This window comes from Eubalaena glacialis, chromosome 14 (assembly GCF_028564815.1).
Source record: "Eubalaena glacialis isolate mEubGla1 chromosome 14, mEubGla1.1.hap2.+ XY, whole genome shotgun sequence".
In the NCBI taxonomy this organism is placed as follows: domain Eukaryota; kingdom Metazoa; phylum Chordata; class Mammalia; order Artiodactyla; family Balaenidae; genus Eubalaena; species Eubalaena glacialis.
Window position 1 is genome coordinate 38,769,968 of NC_083729.1, and position 22,793 is coordinate 38,792,760.

The 22,793-nt window shown below is 48.9% G+C and overlaps 1 protein-coding gene across 6 annotated transcripts in view; it reads left to right on the forward strand.

Annotated features, from left to right (window-relative positions):
- The window catches only part of PRKCE (protein kinase C epsilon), a 508,978-nt gene extending 486,617 nt beyond the window's left edge, over positions 1–22,361 (forward strand). For all 6 annotated transcript variants that reach the window (XM_061168696.1, XM_061168694.1, XM_061168695.1 and 3 more), the window contains one exon: positions 19,249–22,361. In XM_061168696.1, the coding sequence (XP_061024679.1) occupies positions 19,249–19,395 (147 nt within the window). In that variant the 3' untranslated portion in view covers positions 19,396–22,361. The remainder of the gene's footprint in view (positions 1–19,248) is intronic.
- The last annotated feature ends 432 nt before the right edge of the window (positions 22,362–22,793 follow it).

The window sequence follows — 22,793 nt, forward strand, 5'->3', positions numbered from 1 at the left end:
TTTCTCATCTCTAAAAGCCCTGTAAGGCCAATGTGAAAACTCACACAGGTGCTTATAAGCCATCACCCCCTCTAACCACCTCAGGACTCACCACGGGGGTGTGGGACCTGCCCGGCTCAGATGCCAGTGGTGAGCACGGCTCTGTGCTCCAAAAGCAGGGTCAGCCTCACCCCCAGACAGAATAGATGGCCACACACAAGAGGTCATTGGAGAGACACTGGGAAGCCGAGGTATGTCTCCACAGAAGTCATCTTCTGTTCACGGGGCAGGGAGTTCCAACACAGGACAGACTTCCCGTGAGCTTCAGGTATCACATAACTTGAGGACACATCAGGTGCCTTCCGAGGAGAGCAGCGGAAGAAAGGTTTTGTCGGAGGAAGGAAAGAAAACTGGTTTGGAGCCTGACATTCGGAACAAGTGGCCAAGATGGTGGGTCGCAAGCAGCCAGGGATGGTGTGAGTTTCTTAGATCTTAGGGACAGACTCCGAGTCAAAGGAAAGCCACTCTGAGAAGGAAGGGGACAAGTCTATGAGCAAGCATCTCCAGCCCTGCACCTTGGTGGTGGCCTGGAGAAGACACTGGGCATGAGTTTTAGCAGCAAGGAAAGTGATGCACAGACTCCCCTATCTCATCGGGCTGAAGATCCCCAGGGCGTTCGGTCAAGGTCCTGGGGCTCGTGAGGGAACTCCAGGGCTCCTCTTGCTCCCTACCCATGCCCCACTGATGTCACACCAGGATACCACTAGTCCCCAGGATCCTGCTGAATAGCTACTCTCCACTCCTCAGCTGGCCCTACTGAATCTGAGCACCCTGGGGGGCATCCTGCCTGTCTGATTCAGGAAGGAGTTGGTTTTGTCTGGCTGGGGGGAGACTGGGTGAGGTCATGTCATCCAGTCTAGGAGTTATGAAGAGACAAGACGTAGTGGCCTATTTTCCACAGCTCCTGACCGTCCCCACTCCCCTGCACAGACGGAGCCCCTCCACAGCTGGTGGGCACAGCAAGCCTGCACTCTGCCCAGGTTGGCTCAGCTGGAGGCTGGGGTCCCTGGATCACCCCCACAGGGGCTGAGGATATGGCAGGAGAACAGCTCCCAGGCCTGGTTTCCATCGCCTCTGCAGGAAGCCTCGCCCCTCTAAAGATATCACCCAGGAGACTGTCCAGATTTCGTAGCTGGAATTTGGCCTCTGGGCAGGTTCCATCCCATACTTCAATTGGCTGCTGTCCCCTCCAGGCCTTCGCCTTCTTGAGATGTTTGCTGAGCTGAGATTTCTGCTCCCTGGCGCCTGAGCCTCCGTGTCTAACCACTGCCCTGACTCGCCAGCTGTCAGTATTCCACTGGGTTTCCTGCCTTCAGCTTTTCATCCCTTTGCACTAACCCCACCCCAGGACATTTTTCAGTGGCTTTTGCTTCTGCGTGGAGATTTCCTTCTCATCTTTCCTCCCAGCTATCTTATCTTGTATATTCTCCCTCCTCCACTTTCCTTTTTATGCTCCTCCTGTCCACCCTTTATCCACCCACATACTCGACTGATGTTGCACAAACAATGTGCCATCAACACCAAACCAGAGACTTGGTGCCATCATGCGCTCAAATCAATTTTCTGGGGGTGGCTTGCTTCAGAGCAAGGGCATACAGCAGTGGACAGGTGGGGGAATAGGAAAGCCAGCGAGGCTGGATCCATGGCCTTTGATGCTGGAAAAAGTCACCAAACATAGAATTCACTGGTCTATCCCACTGGGGATTTGGTTCCAAATGGCGGCATCATTTGCTGCCGTTAAAAGTAGCCCATTTAGCTTTTGTGTTGCCATTGGGCTTGCCTTCCTTGGGGACTGTAGGGGAGAGAAGTGATGTGTTTGGTGTGGTTGAAGGGCATCATCCAACCTTGTAGATCTTGGAGGTATTTTGCTCACTCCTAGCTTCTCTCCTGCACACACCTCCCCCGCCCAAAACGCATTAGGCTCTGAGATTATGGCTCCTGGGGCTTCGGCGCTGGAATGGGGGGGGAAGCCAGCAGAGGGGGGAGAGGTCTGCCTCCCCAGCAGCCTAGCTGTCCTCAGTGAAAGCCAAAGATAATGAGGGAAATGCCAGCCAAGTAAACTTCTCTTTGTGTACGTGTTCTCTCTTTTCAAGTTTGCTTCAGTGTGAATGTCCCTCTTTAAGGTAAGGCCTCCAGAGTGGGGAGTCTTTCCAGGTAGGTGAGCCCTCAGACCGGGTGACATGGAGGCCCCTTTCAACCTCATGATCTGTTCCATCCAGCCATCCACACTGCATGGCGGGACCCCCAAGGGAGGCCTTTCCTGCATGCTCCTGCATGACTGGGCTGTGCTGAGAGAAAACTGGGAAGTGGACCTGAGACCCTCACACCCTCACCAACTCAGCAGCTGGAGGAGGAGCCCTGCTGAACAGGCAGCCCCTTCCCCTAAAGCCAGCCCACTGGCCCAGGGGTCTCCTGAAAGCGTGAACCATGAAGACAGAGCCCCGGGGACCATGAAAGGCTGTCCTCATCTTCCACCTGGCAGAGCAGGAATGGGGCCCAGTCGGTCCCTGCAGACATGTGAGGACATCCCGCTGGCCTGTGTCCATGCCAGAGTGAGAGCCCTTAGCCTCCGAGAGGCTGCAGGGTCCCGCCAAGAGCCAGGATGTTGGCCCGGGGCTGGAGGGCATGGGAAAAGTCCAGGAACCTGTTTTTAGTAGTTGGCCCAGGTGATGGCATGGAAAAGTGGACAGGGCACTCGCTTTCACCCCGGAGAGACTTGGGTAGGAATAAAACTGCTGTCACAGGATAGTCGTGTGAACCTGGGAATTCACTTCCAGCCTCCTAGAGCCGCGACCTCCTTATGTGTAAAATGGGGTTGAGAATACCCGCTCACAGAATTACTACGGGGTTAGTTTACAAACCTCAGATGCTTTGCATACTACAGATTCTCAATAAATTTTAGTTCCTGTCTCTCCATTCATCACCCCCAACCCAGCCTGTTGAAGCCCCTCTCCCTCTTATCCCAAGACTCTAAGAATCAAGAGTTAAGGATTGCAGGAGGTGGTGTGGTATTTGGAGGCTGGGGTGTGGAATCAGGTGCAGCCATGTTCCGACTGGGGCTGTAGGATCTTGGGAAAGTCACCTCATCTCTCTGAGCCTCAGTCTGCTGATCCATAGAATGGGGATGATAAAATCTACCACACTGGATTGCTGTGAGGAGAGGAAAAGCTAATGATGTGAGATGATTAGGAGAGCCCTTCATACACAGTGAGTGCTGGGGGTGGCGCTGATGCTGATAGTGATGGAGACAGTGGGGGTCTAAGCTGAGGGAGGCCGGTCTGGACAATATTTCTGTCCCAAAGGGGTGGAGGGGCCAGAAGTTCAGATGAGGGATGACACCCTGTGCTCAGGGGGGCAGCCATCCATTACAGGGCAGAAAGGCAGAGACTGGCAGAGAACACAGTTCAGACTCTGCCTGAGAGCCTCGTGGGGCTTAATTCTGGCACAGCCACTGGTCTGAGCTGGGGGAGTACTAGAAAGGAGGTGCTGCAAGACAGTTACTCACCGCAGATGCCAATATTCCCAGTCCTTTGCCCCTTGGAAGACCCCCAAGGTTCCCCAACTTTTATTCTGTGAACTTGCTCACCAGCTTTACTCTTCTTGCCTTTGGTCTCGGCAGTGTTTTTGCTGAGCACGGCTGTGTGACTCTCAGTGCCCCAGCCCTGAAATGGTAGCAGTCACAGCTTCCCAAGTATTTCTAAGCTAAACAGCCTCAGTGGGGCGTCTTTGACTCTACACAAGAGATTTCTCCATCAGGGAATTCTGACTGCAGGAGCGTCCCTGTGGCCAAGGGCTGGAGGGCCCACCTGTGATTCACTTTGGTCCTCCCAGCACCCACCCCAGGGGAGAGATCTGAGCCCTAGGCTGGGCATTTCCATAAGCTCCAAAGTTTTTATTTATGACTTACTAGCTGTGAGGTTGGGATTCACCTTCGTGGATTCAACAAACTAGTGTATATTGAATTTAATCTCCTCCCTGCCCCATCAACACTTAAGGTAACACACACATCCTACCTGGGAACATGGGACCTACTAGGCTGTGCCTGATTGAAAGTGGGGATAGCAGGAGCCATCAGAGAAGGTTCTCGAGAGTTGCTGGATCTTGGCAGAGAAAGCCAGGAAGGGTTAGGAAGAGAGAACTACACGGGACAAGGCATGAAAGGGAAAAGGGAAAGGCAGGATTCAGATCAGCTCTTTTTAATGGGTATTTAGTGAGCATGTGCTCTGTGCCTTCTGGGAAACCCTGGAGGGGGAGGTAAACATAGAAGAAAAGAATCCCCTACGAACACAAACATGGTGACGTGAGGCGCTTAGATGGCAGGAGGAGATACTGAACACGAAATACTTGAGGAATACCAGGCAATGGGATAAAATTCAGGATTTGACTTTGGGAGGGGAGTCTTGAGGTTTGCCTGTCGAGGTTAGAGGACAGAACGGGAGAGATGGCACGAAGAAGATGGCCTCCCCAGTCAGGCCTCTGTGGGTCACAGGAGCCACTTCCCACCCGAGGTCTCATAGAAGATCTTGTTCAGGAGGGCCGCGTAGCTGGATGAGCAGTGCCCCCCTGCCTGTCTCTGCAGAGAAGGCTACAGGGTGGTCTTGCAGCCAGGGGGGGCGGGCATAGTGGTCAGAGGCTGGATAATGTGCGTCAAGGTAAAAGCAGATAGAATCTCAAGCTTTTCCCATGGAGGGGCTCCGTCCTCCAGCCCTCAAGCCAGCATTTGCTCTTTGAAGGGTGTAGGCACCAAGGGACATTTTGCCAGCTGACAGGGTTCCCCCGTCCACACCAGCCTACAAGTCCAGGACCTTGAATCTCCAGGGCTGCATCTGTCATAGCGGAGAGAAGCTCTTGGAAACCCAGTTTTGCATCTCGGGGGATCAGTGCCCTGTTTACTCCCCATTGTTTGTGCTGGGATAAGGGGTGATAACAGAATTGGATTTGGCCTCAGCTTGATGCTCAAACGTTATTCTAGAGTTCCAGGGTCTAGCAAACACACATTGGGTTTGTGAAGCTTCATTAAGGTTGTTCATCAACCTCAGTCTCTTCAAAGAGAGAAGACCTGGCTCACAGGCCTGCATCTTTTCGAGCCTGCATGTTATTCGGGCTCCTCCTTTCTGAGACCTACTCCACCCCCAAAGGGGTTTTCCTGAGCACAGAGCTTGGATGTCAGTGGAGTATTTCAGGTGTGTGAGCCCAGCTAGGTGTGGAGGAGGGTCCAGAATGACGGGGACAGTGAAATAAGATCATTGCCTGAAGTGGGGAGATGGGCAGATAAGACTGGAGTGGGGATTGTCAGCTGAGATGACTTAGAAAATAAACCAGACCTTGACTGGGAGCTTCAGCCGCTCCTTCCTTCTCTCTGCAAGCAATGGGCACCTCCCCTTGTGTTGGAAACGACAGGATTGATGGTCCTCCCGGGGAGGTGCGGCAGATTCAGGCTACAGGTACCCAGGTACCTAGGATGTGGATGTTCCACTGAGTGATGCAGAATACCCTCACCCCAGAACAGGAGATTTCAGAACTTAGCCCCGACTCTGTATCACAGGCAGTGAGCTAAGAGGAAAACACTGGACGGGGCTGGGTCCAGGTCCCTGCTGTGAGAGTCTGTGAAACCCTGAACAAGGCACTGAATCTCTCTGCTCCTCTCCTGTAAGGTGAGGGACTTGCATTGTCCCTAAGGTTTCTCCCAGCCCCAGGCACTCTGTGTAAACATGCTCCATGAGGGCAGGGATGTGTGCAGGTTTTGAATCAACTTTATTATAGTAACATTTACAGAGCTGAAAAGTTACCTGTTTAAAGTGTCCATTTTGATGCATTTTAACAAACCTATGTAACCACCGGCTCATGAATGTAAAGAACATCTCTGTACCCAAGCAGTTCCCAGGTGCCTCTGCCCCCGGCAGCCCCTGATCTGTTTTCCGTCCCTGGAAAGGAGATTTCTCTTTCCTAGAGCTTCACGCATATGGAGTCATGTTGTATGCACTCTTTTGTGTCTGGCTTCTTTCACTCAGCATCATGTGTTTGAGACTTATATTTTTAACTTTTTATTATGGAAAATTTCAAGCATGTACAAAAGTAGCGAGAAAAGTGGAATCCCCATGTGCCCATCACCCAACTGCAAAGACTACTAGCGAGCTCTGCTTAATGTGTTAGGGGAGGGATGTGTGTCTGTTTCGTTCACAGCTGCGTCCTCAGCAAAAACTCCTGGCACATAGTAGTAATTCATATATCTGTGTGGAATGAATGGATGAATTCTGTAGATCTACAGTGTTTTTCCAGAGAATGTTTCTCTCTTAGTTCCATCTCAAAATTCTCTTCTCACCTTTTATGGCCCGAGATCTATCCCAGTATGTGCCTGGGAATTTGGGGTGATAAGATCCTGCATTAGGAAACCTGAAATTGTTGAATGGTAAGAGAAGGTGGGTGACCTCATCGTGATTTGAGAGGCATCTATTAGAGTGTTTACAGTTCCCGTTTCAAAGCCAGTAGGCAGAGCAACAATAAATCCCAGGCCAAGAGAGCTTGATCTCCATCCAGGACATGTTCATAAATACGGGGCGGGGGGTTGGCGTGGGGGATTGTTGAGTGCAGGATCAGGGCTTTTGCCAGGACTGATTGGAAAGTTTCTTCTTTGAGTACCCAAAAGCATCCCTAGAGTAGCTAAACTCAACAGCTGTCAACAATGACACTGCTTTGAAAAGTCGATGATAAATGAAAAAGGGCCCCCCGGTTAGAGGCAGAGCGGGGCTGGCTTTGCCACTGTGTGTCTGCCCACTTTCAGCGGGAGCAGCCACGGGTCCCGCTGCTGCACGTCCCACTGCATGGGGCCAGCTCGCTGCAGAGCCTGGCACAGGGGCTCAGGCCTTGGGCAGGCCACAGCAGGCAGGGTGCTGTCTCCTCCTAAGGCTTTTTATTCCTGCATATCGACATGGTATTTTCTACACGTTTTCAGCCCCAGACACCCCTGCTGGGTGCCTCTTTACCCTACTTCCAGGTCTACCCATCAGTGGGTTATAAAATCAATTTAGTGGGTCAGGTGCAGAAAACATTTTTAATGAAGACTAGGATAGGGTAGAACTGGGTAGAGTAGAGAAGAAGAGAAAAGGAAAGAAAAGAACAAAGTAGAGAGACTAGAACATAGACTGCATCACATCTGGTAAGGGTAAAGTGTAGCGAGCTGCATCTTTTCTTGGGGATGGTGGAATGAGGTGATGTCCACTAGGTCATATATAACATGTATTTCTTACTCTTGGTCATAATGAAGAATTTCAAAGGGCTGTATTCCCTTTCACTCACCCCTCATGTCTAAGAAATGACCCCAAAGGGCCTAGTGGGGATGGCGGCCTCATGCATTGTGAGGGACGCAGGGCAGAAGGCAGTTGTTTGCTTGTTGGCTGATTGGTTGATTGGTTGGTTGGTCAGTTGGTTGGTTTTTAACGCAGCAACTATGCTATTGGCGGAAGCCAGTGGCTGGCCACCTGGGCTTGGCTCAGCGCTTCAGCCCTTTTGCACAGGTGACCGCCTTGACGCCTCTCAGCAGGGGGCAGGACGGCACACACCAGGGGCCTGGCCCTGGGGTCAGAACAGGCTGAATCCAATCCTGGCTCCACCCCAGGCGGGCCCACCTTGGGCCAGCTGCTTGCTAGTCTTTGCAGTGGGAGTTAGGGTAGCTGTGAGGTTAAATGCATCAGGCAGGTCTCCATCCCTGAGCTTTATTATGTTGTCCACACGGAGGGACTGAGCCGTGCCACTGCTGGAAGTACACGGCAGGCCCCCGAGCAGAGCCTCTAGCCTCTGCAGGAGACAGTTACTGAGTAAGTCACTTTTTAGCCCCAGTTACAAGGAGGGCCGGGAAAGAGAGGCACAGGGCGATCAAGGTATGTGAGGGGGACCAGCCTGGGTTCGGGATGATTCCCCAGGAAGGGGCATTTCTTTCCCACATAGCAGTTCCAGACCCTTCTTATTAGCAGCAGGATGGAGGCCTTGTGGCCTCAGGAACGGTTTCCGAGCTCCTTTGCAGCATTTGAGAGGGAAACGGGCACTCCTTTCCTCTCATGTCTTGTCTTGGAGGGGGCGGGCTCCCCTGTATGAGAAGAGCTCTTGCTCTGGGCCGTCACCTGGGGGCTCAGCAGGGTCTACTTAGTTAAGGCCCGGCTGTGAGCTGGGTACTGCGAGTGACAGAAGATGCAGGTGGCCCCGAGATGCTACTTGCCTTGCCAGGGAGCCAAGATTCTTGGGGCACTTGGAGACACCTCTAGGCCATTTAAAACTCCAAACTGAACGTCGTCAAGGGCCAGTGAGTGCTGTACAGACTATGAGGATGTGTCCTTAACGACACGGCCCAAAATGAATCTTGGCTGAAACGTATGCTTTATACTTTTTTACCAAGTTTTAACAGCAGATAGTCACAGCCAAAGGTGTGTCCACGTGTGAACCTGGGCAGGCCTGGGAGGGTTTCAGGAGGCAGGTGTCAGCACCGCCCTTCAGAACTGCCCAGAAATGTCTCCTTCCCTAAAAGGAATGAAGAAATGCTGTGTCTGTGAGACAAGTGGTTCCACCTGGTCTTGAAATAGCCTTAGAGAGCCTGCGTCCGGGGGACTTTTCCCAGCCATGTTCATAGGGACCCTTCAGCCTTCCCATGGAGCACCACACAGGCCAAAGGCAACGCCCCATGTTGGGGGCCTCCATGGTACGAGGGACTTGAGCAAAAGGGGACATTTCCGGCCCTGAGACTGCTTCTCAGGGCTTTCTCCTCTCTGTGGATTCCTCAGAGTTATTGTACCACAGAGAATTTCAGACCTTGTTTGAGGGGAAACTTTGAAATCTGTGATTCTTAACTTAGCAGTGAAGTTGCCACCCCTTCCAGAATCTGCTGCGGTGAACTCTCTCCAGGAAAACCCAGAAGTGCCCATACATACAACACACTGGATTGTATTTCACGAGGTTCCCGGAAGCCCTGAAGTCCCTCGTCTAGTACAGGGGTTGGCAAACTCTGACCCACTGGCCAGATCCAACCCACTGCCTCTTTTTGTGCAGCCCTCAGACTAAGAATGGGTTTTACATTTTTCTTCAGTGGTTGAGGAAGAATGGTGACACTTGACCATTATAAGAAGTTCGAATATCTGTGTCCATAAATAAAGTGTTACTGGGGCGCAGCCACTCGCAGTCACTGACACTTTGTCTAGGGCTGCTTCGTGCCACACGGCAGAGGGGAGTGGTTGTGACAGAGACCCCATGGCCCACAAAGCCTAAAATATTTACTAGCTGGCCTTTCACAGAAAACGTGCCATCCATGCTCTAAGAGTGGAACCCAGGTCAAGAAGTCTTGTTTGAAATATTTTAGTTTTACTTAAAATGATTGAGCCATGGAATATACAGGTAGAAGCAGCTTTGGAAATCCCCTCAACAAGCTCCCCACTTTATCAAGGACCACATTCCCTGCTTCTGTGGGAGCAGGGGATACAGGGAGTTGTATCTTGGGTTCCCCTTTCAAGCTTCTGTAGGTTTCTAAGCTGGCCCTGCCTTCCAAACGAACCTTCAGGTAGAAGCACCAAAATTTTGTTTAAAAAGCACCATAACAAATGTTCCATGTTTGGTAACAGCGTCTTTATAACGGGGATACCTGCCCTCCCCTGTAAAGGAGATCCCAGAGGGCTGCGTCTATAGACCCCTATAAACCACTGATTTACAGACAAATTGTAGTTGGCTGAACTCCTTTGATCACTGAAGTATTTCGAGGTGTGAGGGAGGAGCAACTCCCAAATCCAAAGCAACTCTTCAAATGGAATTTGTAAAAATGTGGATTTTTTAATAGTCTGGGAAACAATTACGAGGGGACAAGGAGAGAGGGGGAATAGTTGAATTCCATCAAGCAGTGGATTTGACAGAATTCAGCTGTTGTTGGTTGTTCAGAATGCCTGTTGGTCTGAGGGACTTAGTCCATTTAAAAAATACATTTACATATGCAGACTGCCTCAGGAGTGAAGCAGCTTTCCCTCAGACATGGTTTAGATGAGGCAGTGGAGCAGATTATGGGGGAGGGGGCATTCGACCTGAGGCTTGGGTGGCTCCCCATCTCTGTATGCTAGCAACAGAGGCCAGCCTGCTGCCATGATTCTCTCCTGTGGACCAGGGAATGACCAGGAACCAAGTGGCTTCCCATTTTCACATGTCATGAAGCTAATCATTTGTGCCTAAAAAGCAAATGGGTCTTGATTTTCTTTTTCCCTAAAAGGTGGAAACAGCTTTACTAAACAGAGGTCACAAACTGGAGGACCGCGCAACCCATTCAACCAGGCTGCTCTATTTTTAATTGAATTAGTTGGCAAAAATTAGGAGCTCTAACATGAAAATGTGTCTGGGGTATTTGTTGGGAATTCAGAAGACCTAGGAACCCTGGGTCTGTGTTCCTGAAGGAACACATCAGCTGCTGAGGCATGCACTGCCCGCTTTGCCCCCAGCTCTACAGCTCCCTGTGGACACACACACCCCCTCCGGCTCATTACAGAGAAAAGAAGAAATGATGTCATAGCCAGCACTGCTAAAAGTAAAATTCATCTTCTTTCTTCCTTTTTGTTTTTCTTATCTTGCTTTATTCCAGAAAGTTTAAAGATAGCCCACTAGGATATACAAAGCACATACTGTAAATGTAATGGCAGTGAAAATGAGGAAAGACAAACAAGGTTAGGAAGGCAATAAAAGGATCAGGAATGTCCTTTTGGGTGGGTCACAATTCTGGCTCTTAGCTTTTGAGAGAAGACTGGTTAGTCCTAGTATTTGGAGTACACAGGAGATGAAAGCACACAGGTTACCCCGGTAATACAGTGATTATTCTGTGAACTGAGATCAGGGATCATCCCAAAGACAACGCTCTTTGTTCTGACCATACTGTTGTGATCAATATTGACAAAGAAGCAATACTAATAATTTACATTTACTCTCTGCTGTGTAATGTTCTCATCACTTAAATGTATTATTTCACTTAATCCTTATAACAAGTATATGGGGAGACTACTAATATCCCCATTTTACAGATGAGGAAACTGAGGCACAAGAGAGAATTCATGATTTGCCCATGGCCACAAAGTTTAGTGTACATGCTAAACCACTAGGCTACGCTGCCTCTCAGAGGGTGACATCTAAGAAACCAGTGTGGTTTGCCAGTGAGCTCTTGGGTATCCTGATTTTATAAAGACCAATATAAAATAACTAAGGAATGGCATGAAATTCAGAAGGAATACCAATATATTGTGTGGTCCCTTTGAAACTGCTAAGAAAAAGAAGGAAGAAAGAGATCCACTGCTCCTTTACACAGAGGGACTCAACAAGGCTGCACATCAGAATCACTCACAGAGCTATAAAAAAAAATACGGAGGTCTGGGCCCCACCCCTGGACATTCCAGTTCACGAGGTGTGGGTTGAGGCCCAGGTGTCCATATAGATGCATGTTTGTTTCTGATGCACAGGCAGGATGGAGAACCACTGACTGAAAACAATGACAAATAGCAAGGCTGTTATTTTGCCTCTAACTTTTCCCCAAAGAGAAATGTCTTCAAAGTACAAAGATTGGGGCAAAAACCACTCTTGGGTGAACTGAAACCCAAGAGAAGTGAATTAATGAATTATATCTAATGAAGTCACCTGGGAGCTATAACTCACCCAGGCCAGATCCTGGAGCAGTTACACTGAGTCTCTGGGGTGGGTGTAGCGTCACTCTCATTTAAAGTTCCATGGTGGTTCTGTTGTACGGCCGAGTTTGAAAGCCACCATGCCAGGCCCAGGTGAGTTATCTCTCAGGTTAGTGAAGAATCAGCCATGCCCACTATTTGGTTATTTGGATTTGATGGAATAGAACAGTGGTACCAAATGATGGGACATGGGCAAACAGTCTCCCAGTATTCAAAAAGAGGGAAAATGAGGTTTGGGATACTCTGAGACGGATGTGATTAAAGCAAGTTTCTAGAAGGTTTTATGAGAAGATAGTTTGTGGACACTTAGGGGAAAATGGTAATCGCTTGGAGCCAATTAACTTCATCTCTAGACTAATAGATGAGAGAAATGCTGCAGGCATTGTGTATCTTTATTCCAGCAAAACAATTGAAAGTCTCGGATAGCATCCTCCTGAACAAGATGGAAAAAGTAACCATGGCTGGTTGACTCACAGTGGATTTAACACGCATACCGCCAAAGTGTGCTGGTGCGACTGGGTAGGTCAGCTTTGTGAGAGAGCTCTTTGTAGAGGGCAGGTCAGAGGGCTCTGAGCCTGAACTTCCCTTATACAGTATTTTTATATGCATCTTGTTAAAGAGATGGGAGGCATGCCAATCAAATTTTAGGATGACAAAAATCTGAAGGATATGGCAGAAAAGATGGATGACAGAATTAAATGGCATTTAATTAAATTAAATGGCATTCATATAGTACTTTAGAGTTTACATGAGGTTTACTCATATGCTCTCATGCAATCCTCAGCAAGCTAGGTAGATTTATTATCCCCACTTTCTTGGTAAATAAACTGAGATTCAGAGAGGTAAATTACAGAATCATTATTTATGGTAATCTTAACAACCTAGAAATAAGTACCACCATAAGAAGAAATCAAGGTTAAGTGTCAGAGGTTACATCTGGATGCAAAAAATCCATTTCAGAAGATGGGGGTTTGTATTAGTTTCCTAGGACTACCATAAAGTTCCACACGCCGGGTGCCCTACAACAACAGAGATGTATTGTCTCACAGTTCTGGATGTGAAAGTCTTTGATCAGGGCACCTGCAGAGCCGCGCTCCCCCTGAAACCCGTAGGGGAGGAATCCTTCCTTGCCTCTTTCAGCTTCTGGTGGCACCAGATGTTCCTTGGCTTGTGGTGGCATCACTCTGCTCTTCATGTGGGTTCTCCCTGTGTCTCTTCATCGGGTCCTCCCCCTGTGCATGTCTGCCTCTGTGTCCAAATTTCCCCTTCTTGTAAGGTCACCAGTCATAGTGGATAGGTCCCACCCTGATGACCTTACATCTGCAAAGACCTTATTTCCAAATAAGGCTGAGGTGCTGGTGGTTAGGATTTCAACATAGCTTTTGGGGGAGACACAGTTCAACACATAACAAGGTTAAATTGGATTGATAAAACTGTAAGAGCGTCACTGTTTTATCACAGTTACCTCAGAAATGATAAAACATTGACACCGTCTTAGGCATTGATTTAATTTGAGAGTTTCCGCCAAGTAGAGGGTCATGCCACTTCCCTTGGCATTACTCAGACCACGGAGTCAGGAATCGAGCCGTCAGTTCTGGCCACCACATTCTAAGAAGGAAATGGATTAAAAAATGGTAGGGCACCACCATGACAAGATAGGTGCTGTGAAAGCTTCCACTGGCAGCCTAGACAAACCCTCTATGTGTCTCGCTCTGTTTTCTATAAGGAAAATCCAAAAGTATGATCAATTCTTGGTTAACAAAATTAAAAAGGGGGGAAAGGGATAGAAGAATATGTTGAGAGAAATTTCTAGGCAAATGATAGTTGACTTGAATTTCTGTTCCAACCCTCGTTTTTGTCAGGCAAAACACTATGCAGTTATACGTTTCTCATTTCATTTAACTTCATGGGTTAGCATGTGTGTATAAGCATATGCACATGTACTTTGTCAATATATGGGTATAATGAATATATGTGTATATGTAAAGATCCAGTTAATTGATGTTAAGCAAGCATTCTAATTATTTAAATTCTCCCTTTTTCTTTGAAGATATTTAAAAGAAGAAAGAGCTTAGATAAGAATATTGACATTTCAGAGCTAAGAGGAATCTTGAGTTTGACTGTTGCGCCGAATAAAAGGATTTTGAGCAAATGAATATTAAGGGATTGCTGTGTGCCCTGCTTTGCAGTAGGTACCTTGAGGGATATGAGAGGAAAATGTGACACACATAAAAACATGACAAGGAGGGAGCAAATGCATGTTCCAGGAAGTGCCGTGGGGGACTGCAGGGGAGGGTGAGATGGAGGGAGGCTGGAGTCAGAGAGACTCAAGGGGGAGGTGGAACCTGGAAGCTGGATTTTTGGAGACCGCGTGGAGACAGCATGTCTCCCCAGAAGGTTATGGTCACACACATGGGTCTGGGGACCCTGGCTTGTGGTCAGTCTACTGCCTATGCCCTTGCTGTCACGCCAGACACAGATGAAGAGGTGGTCTGGGACCAGCACGGTGACTACAGCCCCGTGCCCCGGCCTGTAAGACCAGGGAGTTTTCTCGGTGCTTTAGAACAAAGTCATCTGTTGATCTCGTAATCAGATGAAGACAGAAGCAGAAATCGCTGGCTCCTCTGAAAGCTTGTATTTATGACTTCAGTTCAGTGAGGGCTATGAAAGAATTGCGCCAGGCAGACAGGAAGCGAGCATTCAGGCAGCCTGCCCATGTCCGCACTGGGGTCCAAACACTGCCACAGCCGGCTGAGCCTCCAGCCCTCAGTGGCCTCAGGGCGATTTAAAAGGCAGGTCGCCTACCTTTGCCTCTCAAATGCAGTTTCTCAGAGGCATCTGGAGTGACCTGTAACTCTGTTTCCGTAAGTTCTACCTCACTCCCCCGCTGCAGATGCCAGAAGTGTGCCCTCCCCCCAGGGTCAGCCCCAGACCTCTCAAATCCAAGACCTTACTTCTCAATGAAGCCAAAGGGAAGAGGAATGTTGTTTTCCCCTGACACCAACTGCAAATACCCACCAAGTCCGTAAACTCCTCTTAGCCCATCTGTCTTGGTAGAATTTGCCCAAACCCTGGTTCATCCTCTTTCTTTCTCAGACCAGCAGTCAAGGAACCCTAGTGGCCCAGGCTGACCACTGCAGGGAGAGGAAACCCCATTAACCAGACCTAAGCCTGCCTGTCTCTCAGGGCTCTGTGGGGCAGCCATGGGCTGGGGTGCCCTGCTCCAGGCTCTTTGTGAGTCAGACCTCAACCTTCTCCAAACAAAAACACCCTCTGGCACAAGAGTGCCACAGGTTCTGAACCCAGATCACTTCAGTGGCTCTAGATAAAGCAGCAGCAGGAGACGTGCATTCAGTTATTTTTTTCCTCTGATATTTCTTGAGCACTCTCTATGTGCCAGGCAGTGCACCATCCCGCGGATGGAATGGCGAGTTCAACCCAGTCCCTGCCCCCAGGAGCGCACAGATTAGTTGCAAAAGGAGGTGGACACCCAGGGTGGTAAGTGCTGTGATGAGAGTTAGGAGAGGTGATAGAACCCCCATAAGAGGCCTGGAGGGACAGAGAAGGCTTCCTGAAAGCAGGGCATCTGAGTCAAGATGGGAAAGGTGAGCAGAAGTCAGCTCGGTGATGAAGACATGGGGCAGAAGGCAAGGAGGGGAGCGGGTGCTCCGGGCCGAGGACTAGCTGAGCGAAGGCTCGGATGCAGGAGGAAGCCAGCGAGTCCAGAGGACTTCATGGTTCCCCCGGGCCCAGGAGATGAAGCTGGGCAAGTGGGCAGGGACGAGATCCCAAAGGGCCTTAGAAGTGGGTAAGAAACTGGGGCTTTTTCCGAGAGCAGTAAGCCACCGTTGGAAGAATCTCAGTGGCTGGAGGAAGCATGGGATGTTCAGGCAGGCCCTGGCTCAGCACTAGTTCAGGATTTGAAAGCATCCAGAGAACTGTGAGCTCAGGCCCTGCCTTCACGAAGCTCATGGCACCCGTGGGCAGATCACATGGGCTGTGCTGGGGAACACAGCCAAGAAGAGAGTGAGGCATACCCACGGCACATGGTGCTAAGACTCGGAGGCAGGGTAGGATCTCACATTTATTGGGTGCCCGTTGTGTGTTGGGGTCTGCACGGAGGCACCTCACATCTGGCATCTCATTTAGTCCTCAAGGCAATCTGTAGGGCACCTGTGACCACCCCCATTTTACAGATGAAAAGACCAAGGCTCAAAGAGGTTACCTTCACAGTGTCATCTCACCAGGAAGGGGGACAGTACCAGGATAGGAGGTCAGCCAGTGCTCTTTCTCCTCCTGCATGCAGCCTTCCTTCTGTGTGGGTCAGAGGACGTGGGAAGGACTTAATGGAGGCGATAAGGTGCGAAGAGTTAGAAGGCTGTTCCACTGTCCCAGTGTCACCTCTCAGGATGTGCGGTGGGGGCTGAGAGTCAGGCATTTAGATATTAGGAGAGGCACATGGGGTGACTAAAGATCCAGCTAAACAGGGAGTGTCTCTAGGGGTTTGCCCATCAGAACCTTGGAGTGGAGTCTCGTGCCAACAGCGAGACAGTCTCGCTGTCTGTAAGGGAGACAGCGGCTTTCCAAAGAGTAAAACCAGTGAGTAAAGGATAAAATCCCCAGTACTCTCTAAGTATGCAGATGCTATGCTGCCTACATGCAATTAACAGGGGATGGGGTTTCTCAGAAATACTTGCTTTGGAAAACTCCCCAAGCCTCTAAGGTTAATTAATAGTCAGGAATTGTTAGTTATTTGAATTGGGAATGAGTGACTGACATACACCTAAGCTGTCTCCAAGGGAACTAGGGCCTGGGCCGGGTTGCATAAGGGTTGCATGAGCCAAGTGTGTTCTTCTGTAGAGCTCTTGAAGAATGGCACACTTGCTCCAATGCCACAGATGATTCTGGGACCACTGGAAAGCCCAGAGCTGAGCTAGATTGCTACCCAAGCCAGCCCACCATGGAGCTAGAGGCCCTCTGGGAATGACGTCCCTAACTGTGTTGACTGAGCCCGATTCCCTGGTAAGCAGTCAGCAAGTTGGGACATTCAGACATCCTGTGGAATCTAGCTCCGTCACTATGCTCATTTGACCTCAGGAAAGGAAACCAGTTTCCATGACTAATGGACACAAATGATTGAAAGGTGAAGCACAAGTAGTTAAACAGGGGAGCCGATCCCAGAGTGTTTACAGATTTCCTGAGGTTCTGTATACACTGGCTCCCCTCCTCCATTAGTGACCAGTGAGAGGGAGCCAGGAAGGAGGTGGTCCCGCTCCTGAAAATACCTGGGCATAGCCCACCATTGGTGGTGTTACCAATTGAGTTTCCCTCCTGCCCTATTCCTTGCCAATCTTCTTCACCAACTCCCACCCCTCCTGCCCCTGCTCCCCCTCTCCTCCTGCCCCCACTGAGGATGCCCCTTGGTCGCCTTCTGGGATGATACTCAGCGCTTCCCAAGTCTTAAAGTCTTGCTGCCACCTTCTCCCATCCTGCTGCTCCACCAGCACCACGGGCCCATACTCTGTAAGCCGTCTTCAATCAAAGTGAACCCATCCCTCCTTCGATAGGGATCTTCAGAAGAGGCGTCACCACACCCTTTCCCCAGGCACCTGCCCTCCCGTGTCCCTCTTGCGTCACTTGGGTTTGGGCTTTGTGGCTCTCCACGAGGGCCCCCCTTTTCCTCGTGCTCTGTACACACTGGAGACGGAGAACATGTCATCCTCTTGCCTGGGGCCAGCCCTCCTGTAGAAAAGACTAAGCCACTCCTCAGTTTTCCCATCTCAAGGGGCGACACACACATCCTGCTGCGGCAAGTCCTGTTTCCATCCCTTGGGCTTTTCTGTGTCCCCCTTTTGTCTCCCCTCCAAGGTCTCTGAGACCTACTGAACTATGCAGCTCAAGGCCAGAGAGAAGACGCCAAGCAGGACTGATGGGCGCTGAAAGATGGGAAAGACTAGCTCATCTCCGCTCTGTGCTGTCCATCTGATTCAGATCTCAATCTGGGGAAGTTCGAAAACAGACTCCCCTGCCGAGCTCACCTCACCATGTCACCACTCTCTCCCCAACCCACAGACCTCTCCCACCATGCTGGCTTACCAGCAAGTCGTTCTGGCTTTGCTTCAGCCTAGTGGTTTGACCTAAATGTCTCGTGTTTGAATTTGACTCTTGCCGTGTCTTCCCACGTCTCCAGTACCCAGCTTTCCAGACGTTCTGCACCACAGGAGGCATCATGCTGAGAGCTGGATTTGAATCTGGCTCTGCTCTGAACTCACTGGGTGACTCTGGGCAAGTCACCAAACCTCTGTGAGCCACGGTGTCCACATCTGTAAAATCAGGATAATAACACCTGCCTGTTCCAAGGATCAGTGAGCAAATGAACGTGAAGATGCTGTAAACTGTAAAGCAGCACTTCCCAAACCATGTTCTGCAGAACTTTGCTCCCATCTTCTTAACCATCTTCCTCTCTGCCAAGGTGCCTTCCTCCCATCTCTACCAACATGATTGTAACTCATCCTTCAAGTCTCAGCCAGGCCCTGACTACTCCATGAAAGTTTTTCTAATGATTGCAGTGTGTTCTAGACAGGAATACTGATTCCCGATTCAGCAGTGAACCCCCAAAGGCAGAGAGCATTATTCATACTTCCTGATTTTCTCCAAAACCCAGGATTTGTTTGATTGCTGCCCTCCACCCTCCACAGACCATAAGCCCAATTTTGGTAACTTGAACCTCCAGCCGGGTATGGGTCTTTCTGAGCTGGGAAGTCAGTGGTGGGCTTGCTGATGTATTCACTCATTCAGTAGATGCTTAGTGCAGGGGACTGCTGGGGACCCAAGGCTGAGTCAGACAAGGCTTCTGCCTTTAAGGAGCTCATGGTCAGGACGAAAGCGTTAACAATTCACTGCAAGTCAGTGTCTTGAGTATAATACTAGAAATAATGTGGGAACACAAAATAGCAGGTGAGGATCAAGGCAGGCTTCCCAGAAGATGATCCCACCCCCCCATCCCATGCATCCTCCTACTTATAGAGAAGATGACATCTGGAGCAGACATGGCAAGGTAATGGGGGGTTTACCTTTATGGAAGAAAGACCACTGGAGACCTTGTGGGAGGGAGATTCAAGTTCATTTCCTGGATCACAGGAAGGGAGGTCTCAATGGAGCCAGAGGGTTAGGGCAGATGCTGGAAGGGGGAGTGTCCGGAACACACACACACACACAGACACGCACACACACACTCGACCCCACACACACAGTCTATGGGAATCCCACTTCCCTGCTTTTCCATCATACCTCTCACCCCGTCTTCCTTCTCACCTGGACTCATTCTTCCTCTCCAAGTCCTCCATCACCTCCCGGTCCTGGGGCCATTCATCGTTACCTCATTGGAACAGCTCGATGTCTGCTCTCAGTAGCTAGAGGTCTGCTTTGGCGAGAGGCTGGTCAGCGCGATGCCCACTCCCTGCGGGGGGCCCTGGGGAGGAAGGTCAGCCTGGAGTCAGTGCTTTCTCTTATCTTCCCACAGAAAACCAAAAGAGACGTCAATAATTTTGACCAAGACTTTACCCGGGAAGAGCCGGTACTCACGCTCGTGGACGAAGCGATTGTGAAGCAGATCAACCAGGAGGAATTCAAAGGCTTCTCCTACTTTGGTGAAGACCTGATGCCCTGAGAAGCCGCTCCAGGTGGAGTTCGGTGATGCTGCAAGCAGGGGCGCCGGGAAGATTCCTATTTTCCCGTCGGACGGTCTTGAACTACTTCTCCTCCCCGGAGCCCCAGTCCCTTGTCCACCCTCTATTTATTGCATTCCCTCGCCCCAGGCCAGCTCCTCCCTCTTCCCACCTGGTGACCAGAAGGCACTCTTGGTTCTTGTCTCACCAGTAATGCAGAATCGTTGGCGTCAGCAGTTCACTGGACCCACTGCCGAGTCTGGTCTGTTGGCAGGCCTGGCTTCTTCGCTCCACGGGGGCTTCTGGCAGGGAAGCAACTTCAGGTCTTTTACTGAAAAGAAAAGGAAAAAAAAAAAAAAAAGCTAACGAGACTCTGGCTCTGCTCGTGGACGCAGACAACTCTTGCTTCTCATCCCTCCGGTCTCCCCGCCTGCCACCCTCTGCCATTCTATCCAGAAGAAGAGACTGGTGCTTCTTCAGCCCAAAGATGGGCGCCCTCAAGGCATGCCCAGGAAGGAGAGAGGCTGGGAGATGCCCGGGTTGGCTCCCTGTGTTGGTTTGCTCTGGAATGGCTAATTCTCACTTGCTTTGGTTTTAGCTTTGGGGCATGCCAAAGTTGTGTAAGCATGTGTCTTGTGGAAGAAATCGCTCTCCGTAGAAAAAGAAATTTGATTTTGAACTCTGTTAACATTTGAAAAATAGATTATCAAATTTGCTTTCTAATTGGCCAAAAGATATAAATTCCAGTGTTAATACAAGTAGATATTAAAGGGCTAATAAATCATCGTCCAAGGTTTATGCTCTGAATGCTTTCGTGGCACGTGGGGCTCCGTGAATTGAGAGGAAAGGAAACTAGCAGTGCTCTATGTTATTCAAGCTCTGCCTGAACTCCAAGGCCACCGCAGAGATGGCCAAGGCCCTGGGGTCCTAGCAAAACTCGCCTCCCAAATTCTCTTTCCAGTTTCGTCCTAAGTCCCCAGCATCAACTCTATTTATTTTCTGCAGCAGCGTGTAATTTTTGCGCACTTCTACCAAATGGTAGTACTACTGTGTTGTGGTTTTTAAACATTAAACGTGTAAAGTTAAATATGAAATATCTGCTTTTGGAACAAGCAGAATGAGGCTAAACATGGGTTATGCAGAGGGTAGCAGGAGATTGAAGAGCGACTTATTTGAAAACTGACAGGGTGGCAAGATGCGCTCGGAGTTTTGTTTCTGTGTGACATGCAATGGCAACTCATGTGGACACTATTTAATGGATGTGACATTACCTCCTGTAGATATGCTAACAGTGTTACATTCTTTGATTCCCAAGGGTTCTCTGTGGCTTTGTGTACATGTTTCCCGGAGGTCGTTTGATTATCTATTTTACTGAACTGATTTAGCAGGGAATGGAATCCATTCCAACTGTTGCACGTGGATTTCCCAGCTGCCCCTAAATATATATACTTGTGAGTGGCAAAGTGGCACTAATGAAGCTTTTTGCCTTTTGTACATTTGAGATTTTTGTATATAGTGTTTGCTGCAAGGCCTGTGGAATTAATTCATTGAATTTAGAGGTATCAACTGCTGCATGTTCAGGCATATTATAAAACTTTAGTCTATGAAAGAATAATTATAATAATGTCCAGGTGCAATACTCTCTGAGTGTATTGGTTCAAGTTACCGAGAGATAAGGTGTGTTTCCTTCTTTCTTTTTTTTTCTCGGGGGGGGGAGGGGCGTTCTTTGTATTGTTGATTTCATTTTGGTTTATTTTAAAAGATGTAAACTCACATATAGTTCTCCTGCGCTCTGTTATGCCCTGATAGAGATGGGAAAGAGAAAGGAATGTTCTGGATGGTGGTTTCAAAGTTTTGACAGTGACTAGCTGGGGCCCATTAGCTGGTGTCCATATTTGTATCCGGCTGGTCACGTAGCCTTGGTTACTAGTTCTCTTTTGTTTTGATTTTTTAAAAACTCAGGTGTAATTATTAACTGTTCTTATGATAATTTCAAATATTATGCTCTATCAATTCGTGTGTTTGGCATACCAGTGAAGAGATGAAGAACAGTAGATTAATTGATCTTCGGTAACTTGACATACTGGGGAGGGACTGTCTTCTGGAGTTGAGGACAAGCACAGAAACATCTTCATGGTGGCATCATCTCATTTTTTAGGAAGACATGACAATACTGCCCATCTTACTCATGCATCACCACTGCTCTCTGTTTTCTCCTCTGCTTCCTTCACCCTGATGGACTTTGAAACACCAAGCAAACTCTAACTATAATGCCAACTGGCCTTGTCCAAGGTTATTCCCATGTCAGCAGGGGTTGGGCCTTCCTAAAGGACAACTGGCATTTTTGTTGGGAAGTCAAATAATAATACATTCCACCAGGCAGCTCCAGGCAATCACTCAGCGGGTTGCCTGGCCCAGAGATGCCCCCTTCCAGCCCCCAAAGCTGGGCTGGCTGGGATGCCTCCTGTTTGGGTCTGGAGCTCATCAAGTTCTCACACAGGCAGATTCAAATCCCATGTAGTCTATAGAATAAGGCTTGTGTGTTCTGTGAGTAGTCATTGTTTCATTTCAGCTTTCACAAGAGTTTGGAAGCAGCCACACTGTTTCATTTCTGCCAGTTCTTTCTAATCTTTCCAGCTCGCTCACTCACTCTCTCTTTTTTTTTTTTTTTTTAAGAAAAAAAAGGGGGGGACGGGAGTGCAAAAAAATGCCAAAAAAATATATGAAGGATAGCTGTTCTCCTGTGTTCTCTCATAATGGACTTTGTGAAGTGGAAACATTTTTTTTTTCTCCAAAGGTGAAAAAACAATGCATTCTTGCTTTAAAAAAAAAAAAAAAAAAAGAAGGCTAAAAAATTACCTCTTTTTAAATTATGTGCAAAATAATTCTGGCTAAATATAAAATGTATTCAATTTTAGGGATTTTTTGTTTTTTTGTATTGTGATGCTTTATTTGTACATTTTTTCCCTTTCTGGATGTAATTTTAATCTCTTGCCATTCATTAGTGTTATTTCATTGTAAACATTATTGTGCCAAATGTACTGTATTCAAAAGGATGTGAATGTGTATTGTTTCAGAACCTAATAAATACAATGACGTTAAATCTTATTTCTCAGTCCTGATGAACATTTTTATCTCCTTGGTGAGTGTCAAGGTGGCACTAATGAAGCTTACTGCCTTTTAGACATTAGGGATTCCAAATTCCCAAACCTAGATGTGGTTTCAGCTTTTCTCTTACCCTTTGAAGATGCACAAAGGATGCAAATGACCATATTGGCAATGCCCAATGCCCACCCCTGCCTGGTGTCTGTGTTTTGGGGACTGCCAGCCAGAGGCGTGGAGGGCACCTGAGCGGACTGGATGTGGCTCTGGGCTGTCTGGGTGCGGAGCTGCCCTGGAG